Source organism: Neovison vison, chromosome 7 (genome assembly GCF_020171115.1).
Source record: "Neovison vison isolate M4711 chromosome 7, ASM_NN_V1, whole genome shotgun sequence".
Lineage (NCBI taxonomy): Eukaryota > Metazoa > Chordata > Mammalia > Carnivora > Mustelidae > Neogale > Neogale vison.
In genome coordinates, this window is record NC_058097.1 from 197,876,277 (window position 1) to 197,885,735 (window position 9,459).

General features: G+C 41.8%; 1 protein-coding gene across 1 annotated transcript; it reads left to right on the plus strand.

Annotated features, from left to right (window-relative positions):
* The first annotated feature begins 4,206 nt into the window (after window positions 1-4,206).
* Window positions 4,207-7,665, plus strand: LOC122914547 (secretoglobin family 1D member-like). The gene is made up of 3 exons (XM_044261170.1): window positions 4,207-4,292; window positions 6,819-7,009; window positions 7,541-7,665. The coding sequence occupies exons 1-3, from the start codon at window positions 4,238-4,240 to the stop codon at window positions 7,565-7,567; spliced, it is 273 nt and encodes a 90-aa protein (XP_044117105.1). The 5' UTR covers window positions 4,207-4,237; the 3' UTR covers window positions 7,568-7,665.
* Window positions 7,666-9,459: the final 1,794 nt, after the last annotated feature.

Genomic DNA, 9,459 nt, shown 5'->3' on the forward strand with positions numbered 1-9,459 from the left:
CTCCTGGGTATTTACTCCAAGGATACAAATGTCGTGAAAAGAAGGGCCATCTGTACCTCAATGTTTATAGCAGCAATGGCCACGGTCGCCAAACTATGGAAAGAACCAAGATGCCCTTCAACGGACGAATGGATAAGGAAGATGTGGTCCATGTACACTATGGAGTATTATGCCTCCATCAGAAAAGATGAATACCCAACTTTTGTAGCAACATGGACGGGACTGGAAGAGATGATGCTGAGTGAAATAAGTCAAGCAGAGAGAGTCAATTATGATATGGTTTCACTTATTTGTGGAGCATAACAAATATCATGGAGGACAAGGGGTGTTAGAGAGGAGAAGGGAGTTGGGGTAAATTGGAAGGGGAGGTGAATCATGAGAGACTATGGACTCTGAAAAACAATCTGAGGGGTTTGAAGTGGAGGGGGGTGGGAGGTTGGGGTACCAGGTGGTGGGTATTAGAGAGGGCACAGATTGCATGGAGCACTGGGTGTGGTGAAAAAATAATGAATAATGTTTTTCTGAAAATAAATAAATTAATTTAAAAAATAAATAAAATAAAGAACCAGGAAGATTTCAAACTAAAATAATAATAATAATTATGATAATGATAATAATAATTAAAAAAAGTTGAGGAAGTCCAAAAAAAAAATAAACACCATTGCACCATTAAGCTGTGACAATAGTTGGTGAATAGGTGAAGGAAACAATCTGATATGCAGTGGCCTTTTCCAAGTCATGGGCTTCTTTTGGTAGTTCACAGCTTATAGTAATGAAGTTTGAGCATGATTTAGGGGTATGAAGGTTGTGGCAGGTAATGTGTGGGAGTGGTGGATGGCTTGGTCAGTTCACACATTTCCCCTGAGAGGCCTCAGGACAAAAGCTTCAGAGGCTCAACAGTGCACAATGACAAGAGAGGTAATAATAAAATAGCTTTGAGGAGAGCACAAGATAAGCCACAGGGGTGAGTTGGGTGCCATCAAAGATGCTTGCAGCTTTGGATAAAGACATACATATTTCAATTTTTGATACTTCTTAAATCTATGATATAAAATGTTATTGATAAATAGAGGTGCCCTCAAGTAGAAAGTGTAAGAGCTGAGCTTGAACCCAGTAGTCAGACCCTAAAGTTGGGTCTTTACACACTGCTCACACTGCTCAATGAGTGAATACATTCTACCTTGAAAGACCCAGCACTTCAGAATTCAACACACAATGTAACACTGCCTGATGAGGACTCTGATGTGGGCTGGACTGGACTTGTAAAATAATTTGGGAAGAGGGGACCTTCTTGCTGTTCTAAGATTTCCTTCAGGACCGAAGTGTGTGCCTCTATTTTTTCAGATTCCTTTTTATATCTGTAAGTAAAACTCATGATTTCATCCTAAAAGTTTTGCGTATCTCCATTTATATATATTCCAACATAGTTTTGTTGCTGGTATTGTTCCATTGCCAATGACCTCTTTTTTTTTCCATGATATCATAAATGGTCACAGGAGGTTTATAGGAAAGTAACTGAAGTTTATGTGTTGATCTTATATTCTGCTACATAGTGAAATTTTATCACCTCTCATACTTTTTTATAGTAGATTATCTTAAATTTTCCTGAAAGCTGATCAACTATCCATCTATACGTGGTAACAATTCCATTGCTTCATATTTTTCAGATTGCTTTCTTGCTGGAAGGCAATATTTTTAACAAGATGTTTCTCTTTTTTATTTATTTTTTATTTTTTTAATTTTTAATTTTTAATTTTTTATAAACATATATTTTTATCTCCAGGGGTACAGGTCTGTGAATCGCCAGGTTTACACACTTCACAGCACTCACCAAAGCACATACCCTCCCCAATGTCCATAACCCCACCCCCCGATGTTTCTCTTTTTAAAACAGCCTTTATGGTTTTAGAGAAGTGTTAGTTTCACAGAAAAATCGATCAGAGCATATAGAGTTCTGGTGGGCTCCTCACCTTCACAGGGGCACAGCTTCCCCCACCATCAAGAGGCCACCCCGATGGTACATTTGTTGCAATTGGGGAACTTATATTGACATACCCTTATCACTCAAGGTCAGTAATTTGCATTAGATTTCACTCAGGTTGTACATTTGATGGGTTATAACAGATATATAATGACAGGTATCCAGCATCATAATCTCATACAGAATAGTGTCCACACCTGCAAATCCTTTGCACTCTGCATACTCCTTAACCTTTCTTCCCCAGCTCACAGAAAGCATGGCTATTTTACTGTATCCACAATTTTGCCTTTCCAGGATGTCTTAGGGTTGTAATCATACGTTAGAGCTCTTCAGGTTGGCTTCTCTTACTTAGTAATATTTACGTAAGGTTCTTCTATGCCTTATCATACCTTACAGCTTATCATTAAGGGATCAATTCCGTAGAATTATAGAACTCTATTACACTGTCTGGAGGTACCACAGTTTCTTTATCCACTGACGTGCTGAAAGACATCTTGATTGCTTCCAAATTTGGGCAACTATGAGTGAAATTGCCATGAACATCATGTGCAGATTTCCCGTAGACCTGCCTTCAGCTCTTTTGCATAAAGACCAAGAAAAGCAACTGCTGGATTGCACAGCTCTTTCCAGCTCTTGGCTAGTGTGGATAATGCTGCTATAAACATGGGAATTCAAATATCTGTTTGAGACTCTGCTGTCAATTCTTTTGCACAGGTACCGATTGATGAACTCAACTGATCGTTTTAACTTTCTTTTTAATTTTTGGAGGCACCTCCAGGCTTTTTTCCTCAGAAGCTGCACCATTTTAGACTCCCACCAAATGCACAAGGGTTCCTATTGCTCCACATCCCTGCCAACACTTGTTATTTCTTCTTTTTCCCCAGTAGCTGTCAAAATGGGTGTGAAAAAATCTGTGTGATTTTGACACGAGATCTGAAACCCAGCACAATAGCACTAGTGCAAATAAACCTGGGTGTGTCTTTCTCCATGCATCATTCTGCTCCCACATCCCGCAGAGTACAAGGGAAGTGCTCCTTGATTTGGCCCATCCTGTCTCTCCAGTCACAAAGCCTTCCCTCTGTCACCAGGCACTGTTGTAGGTCATGTATGCTTCAGGGTAAGCTACGTGCCAGATACTCCCAAGTATCTTCTCCCCTGCACTATTCCCTCAGGATCCCTCCTCAGCCACTTCTTTTCTCTTTCCTTTTTTCTAAATTATGTTCAGTTAGCCAACGTATAATACATCATTAGTTTTTGATGTAGTGTTCAGTGATTCACTAGTTGCGTAGAATACCCAGTGCTCACTAGCCATTTCTGTCAGAATTCTGTATACCCTTCAATGGCTCTCCCATATGCTCCTCTGAATAACCAGACTGACACCCTAATGCCTTTAGTAAGAATTTTCCATGCCTCCCCTCTGCTTCCAAGAGCATGCTAGTCATACTTGAGGAGAGGTAGAGGAAAAGCCCCTTTGGGGAACTCTATTGCCTGGACCTTGCTGACTACGAAGGTGTGACTCTGCCAGTGGACAAGCAAAACTAGTGAGGAGTTTCTTTTCTCCATGTAGAACCTGGTTCGATTTGAAATATCTTCAGTTTTTTTTTTTTTTTTACAATACTAGCTTAGAATAAAAAATTAGTGGTTGGGTAGGTAGCCTTCCCCTTAGCATTTTCTTTTCTTGGGATGCCCAAAACCACTCATTTCTCTCACTGGGGTCACCATGCTATTAGTATTTCTCCCTCACCTGCCCAAAGGAAACTTGTCATAACAGGTTATCATTTCATACCAAAGACACACTTCAGCCAAGTTTAGTGGTTTGTTGCTTCATATTCATTCATTTATTCCAAGAATATATGCTTTTCCTTTCCTGTGTGCCAAGCAGTATGATAAGTAAAGAGGAGCAAACCCAGAGGTTACCCCCTGTAGTTCAGGAGCTAATGTCCAGGACTGGGGGGCTTCAATATATTGACTGTACAATTGTAAAACTACAACCTCAGTGTTTGCTACAAAGGAGAGCTAAAAGTGCCAGCAATGCCTATGAACAGGAACTTTGACCGTGCTGTTGGGGACTATGACACCAATGGATGGCATGAGCCCTGAGAGAGGAATGAAGGGCTGGAAGCCAGGCCCATGACCTGACCACATGTTTATTTGGGCAGTACACGGGAGGCTTTCTAGGTATAAAGGGAGGATCCTGAGTTCAGCTCCTAGTAGCTCACCTTTCACTAAAGCTGAAAACTCAAAGCAAAATAAACCATGAGGCTGTCCCTGAGTGTCCTGCTGGTCACTCTGGCTCTTGACTCCTATGAGGGTGAGTAGCATTTCTCATCAGATGGGACCAGCCCTTCTCTGAAGTAGGTGAACTGAAGTGACTTTCTTCTTTTTCCTCTCCTTGTGAGCTAGTCTCCCACCCCACTCCCAACCCCAGGGCTAATTTTGTGAGTTCCCAACACCCTGGAAGTTGTACAACAAATTGTTGTAGGCAAATTTTAGGAGTTTTTCTACTGAAGCCTCTCTCCTTATCTGTGATCTGTGCTTCAGAAGCGAGAGGACATAAGATTTAGGTGGGAATCATTTCTGTCACTCTCCAGTGCTTTGACCTTGAACAAAATTCTTAATCACTCCAAGTCTTTTCTCATCCTTGGGTTTGACAGATACCACAAGAGTACCTGTAGCAAGGAGTGAGATTAGCTGTGCCAAGAGGCCAGCTATGGCTATCAAGCCAACTTCTAGCAGTTCCCAGATATTCTCCTTCCCAGAGTTTTTCAGGTGGCAGTTGAGTTCACAGCTTTTTAGTTCTTGGATTCAGTCTGAAAAATGTTACAGCTGGAAAGTTTGGGGGAAAGTTCTAACTTCCAGAAGATCCAATGTTGTCTGAATCTTCTTTTAAAGATTTTATTTATTTATTTGACAGACAGAGATCATAATTAGGCAGAGAGGCAGGCAGAGAGAGAGGAAGGGAAGCAGGCTCCCTGCAGAGCAGAGAGCCCGACATGGTGCTCGATCCCAGGACCCTGGGATCATGACCTGAGCCGAAGGCAGAGGCTTTAACCCACTGAGCCACCCAAGTGCCCCTTGTCTGAGTCTTTTAATAATAAATCTTCAAGTTGGCCCTGGGAATAAGCAGCACTTACTCCATCTACTAGTGAGTGTATCTTGCTGTATCTATCTGTGAGTAATTGTAATTGCTATGAGTAATTGTAATAGAATTAGTACATTCATAAGGGTAGGATTTTTGTTTGTCTAGATAAATTCTTGTCATTCATTCAATAATATTTTTGCATGTCTTCTTATCTATGTTACTGATCCTAGTTTTCTACAGTTGTTCTATCTCATCTGACTTTCTAAATGTCCTCATCCTTCCCCCATTTTCCTCTGGTTTGAATCTCTCATGTCCCTTTCAGTCTGACATATGATCAGGGGTCAGATGAAGACTGGTAGGGTACCTCGAGACTACAGCACGATTACAAAGACTTGAAGTGTACAAGAATCTGCACTAGGAAAATTGGTCCCTTCAGGTCACCATACAGTTCCAGTGGGTCCAGACAGCCCAGCCCCTGCCTCTCACCCTCTCCAGGGGATTCTGCAGGAATAAAAGAGCCAGTCATAACTTTGTGTGTTTTTAACTTCAAATGTGTTTTCACTGATTACCTGGGGGATCATGTTTGTGCGTGCATGTTTAGCTTTTTAACCATGTCTGCCTCCAGTGACACAACCTTATTCTTTAGTCTCAAACTGTCATCTTCCAGCACATAAAGAGTGCGACTTCTCTTCTCTTCCCCCAATTCTCTGCATTCTGGAAAGATCTCACTCTACTATTCACTTAAAAATTGATTACTCAAATCTCTCTTTCTCTGATATCCAAGACAAAACCAAGGTGTCACTGTGTTTAGGCAAAGCTTAATTGTTTGAAATATAAAAAAAGTAATTTTAGCAAACCAGGAAAGTCTTGTTAAAAAGGGGATGTGCTGGGGCGCCTGAGTGGCTCAGTGGGTTAAAACCTCTGCCTTCGAAAGTAAAGCATGTGAAAGAGTATGGGGGTGGTTCACTCATTGCTGGAGATGACTCTCAGCATATACTTCACTGGTAGGCTCATTTGCTGGTAGGTCATTTCCATTCAGAGAGAGATAAGTTTCTTGGTCATTTTTGGGTTGGTTTTCTCTTAAAAAAACTACTGAAAATTTAAAAAAAAAATAAACTTCAGAAGAAAAAAAAAAAACAACCTCTGCCTTCGGCTCAGGTCACGATCCCAGGGTCCTGGGATCAAGCCCCGCATCAGGCTCTCTGCTCAGTGGGGAGCCTGCGTCCTTCTCTGTCTCTGCCTGCCTCTCTGCCTGCTTATGCTCTCTGTCTGTCAATAAATAAATAAAATCTTTAAAAAAGGGGAGGGTGTACATTAAAAAGGATTAAAATCTGGGGGCACCTGGGTGGCTCAGTGGGTTAAAGCCTCTGCCTTCGGCTCAGGTCATGATCCCGTGGTCCTGGAATCGAGCCCTGCATCGGGCTCTCTGCTCATCGGGGAGAGTGTTCCCCCCCGCCCCTCTCTGCTTGCCTCTCTGCCTGCTTGTGATCTCTGTCTGTCAAATAAATTTTAAAAAGTCTTAAAAAAAACAAAAAACAAAAAACTGAACCAGTGATCAGCAAGCCTATATCCTAGTCCTGGCTCCTCTGCTCTGTGAAATGAAGAAACCACAGCTTCCACAGTCAGTCATTGTCCTTGGCACTATAATGGGATGAGATCCTAAAACCTTAGGGTTCCTGTCTAATTATAACATTAGGGAGCCAAGGGGAAAATGTGATTTTCCTTATATTGATTGTATTCCTTTTTCTTCTCCAGCCAATGCCACAGTCTGTCCAGACTTTGTAAATATTTCGAAGGGCTTCCTCTTTCAAGATGCAGCTAGCTTCAAGACTACCATTCAGGGAAAATTTAACCCACCTCAAGGAGTCATTGAGGACTATCTGGAAGTGAAGAAATGCACGGATCGGATCTCAGCAGGGAACAGAAAAAGATTGGGAGAGGCATTGGTAATTCATTCCTTCTTTGTGCATCAAAGCTTCTGCTTGTAGAGAAGCCAGTAAGGGAGTCAGGATGCGGTTCTGTCAAGGGCATAAGGGGTATAGGTCCCAGCTTCCTTGCTCACCCCTGATAGGGTGAAAGGTGGCCATAGGTGGATGACACTATACCTGGGGAGCTACATTAAGCATGCACAGAGAATCATGATATGTTCCTCCTTCACAGGCATCAAGTTACCCATAGTGTCCTGAGGAAGGGAAAAACTGGGGCCCCAAGCAGGGGTGTTGTAGAGCCAAAGTGAGGCTTTATTCTTGCCTAGGAGCTTTGTTTGTCAGACTATGAAAATGGATTTTGCCTGACTTGCATTGTTTGTTGTCATTGTGTCAGGTGTATTTACTTAACCATCCTCCCTGGTTTGCTGTCTTGTGTTCATTCTACTTGCCTTTTGTTGGTTGAAACTTCACAGACAGCTCTTTGTAAATGACTAGTCATCCCCAGGAGAAGCATGACTAACCTTCTCTCTCTTTCCTTATCTATTTCAGGGGGAAATTGTGTTGTCTTGTACATAGCGGATCATATATCCTAGTATCTCTGTCTACCAGTATCTCTGTCTTCTGGAAAATGTAAAGATCTCAACATCTTGCTTCAATAAATCAGTTTCCCTGCACCTCTCTATTGTCTTATTATTATCCCACAGTCTCTGGCCTTGAGTTGGGATGTTCTTTGTCATGAAGTGGTCACTGGGTATTGTCAATAGTAAATTTTGGAAGCCCAATATCCAGCTACCCATAGCCGCCTGAGGAGCAGGGATCACAGGAGGAAATATTTGCACAAGAATCATCCTGTTACACTTTATAGATTTCCCATTCACAGGGTCACAAGTGAAAATAAAGTTTCAGGGTAATGTGCAATTAAAACGTTCCTGTGATAGTTTTGTATGAAGGATACCCACAGCCAATCTGTCTAGGCAGTCGTGTAGTTTCCATGAGTAGCATCATTAGTGTTTTGTCCCCATCACAACATTTTTTTATTAGTTTAAATGCATTTTATTTTTAGACAACCTACATGACATGTTTTTTTTTCCCTTAAAAACAATGCCTCCGCTCCAAATAAATCAGGGTCAAAACAAATGAACAGCTCAAGATGACATCAGTCCCATTTGTCTAAGTCCCAGTGTTGTGTGGATGGAGAGCAGCAGCTAGTTATGACAAGAGGTGAAAAATGGGCAGAAGATATGAACAGACACTTCTCCAATCAAGACATACAAATGGCTATCAGACACATGAAAAAAAGTTCATCATCATTAGCCCTCAGGGAGATTCAAATTAAAAACCACATTGAGATATCACCTTACACCAGTTAGAATGGCCAAAATTAACAAAACAGGAAACAACACGTGTTGCAGAGGGTGTGGAGAAAGGGGAACCCTCTTACACTGTTGGTGGGAATGCAAGTTGGTGCAGCCTCTTTGGAGAACAGTGTGGAGATTCCTCAAGAAATTAAAAATAGAGCTTCCCTATGACCCTGCAATTGCACTCCTGGGTATTTACCCCAAAGATACAGATGTCGTGAAAAGAAGGGCCATCTGTACCCCAATGTTTATAGTAGCAATGGCCACAGTCGCCATTGAAAGAAATGGAAAGAACCAAGATGCCCTTTAACGGATGAATGGATAAGGAAGATGTGGTCCATATACACTATGGAGTATTATGCCTCCATCAGGAAGGATGAATACCCAACTTTTGTAGCAACATGGACGGGACTGGAAGAGATTATGCTGAGTGAAATAAGTCAAGCAGAGAGAGTCAATTATCATATGGTTTCACTTATTTGTGGAGCATAACAAATAGCATGGAGGACAAGGGGCGTTAGAGAGGAGTAGGGAATTTGGGTAAATTGGAAGGGGAGGTGAACCATGAGAGACTATGGACTCTGAAAAACAATCTGAGGGGTTTGAAGTGGCGGGGGGGGTGGGAGGTTGGGGTACCAGGTGGTGGGTATTATAGAGGGCACGGCTTGCATGGAGCACTGGGTGTGGTGAAAAATAATGAATAATGTTTTTCTGAAAATAAATAAATTGAAAAAAAAAATAGGTGACACATGCGAAGTAATGGCCAGATGCAGGAACACTTCTCTATTTCTAAACCATCCTTAAAGAAAATCATATATGGGGTCACACCCTCCTCACAGTAGGCCAGCAGAGCCATCATGCCATCTGGATTCATGTTTTCATCAATAAAGAACTGGTAATTTTCGAAATCAGCAAGGATGTGCTTGACTTGTTCTGCAGCCCCTGTCATAGAAGGCTTTACTCTTTCTGGCCTCTGTTCTTCAAGTTTGCCTTTGATGGATTTTATGTAATCTTTGATGTACTTCTTGTACATCACACTTGGTTCTCACACCTCGCTCTGGTTTCGATCCTACGAATTGTCCAGTGTAATTTGTTTTCTACCTACTTCTC

Coding starts and splice junctions, on each gene's coding strand:
- LOC122914547 (XM_044261170.1), top strand. CDS start 4,238: ATGAGGCTGTCCCTGAGTGTCCTGCTGGTCACTCTGGCTCTTGACTCC. Junction 4,293..6,818: donor GGCTCTTGACTCCTATGAGG/GTGAGTAGCATT, acceptor TTTCTTCTCCAG/CCAATGCCACAGTCTGTCCA. Junction 7,010..7,540: donor AAAGATTGGGAGAGGCATTG/GTAATTCATTCC, acceptor TATCTATTTCAG/GGGGAAATTGTGTTGTCTTG.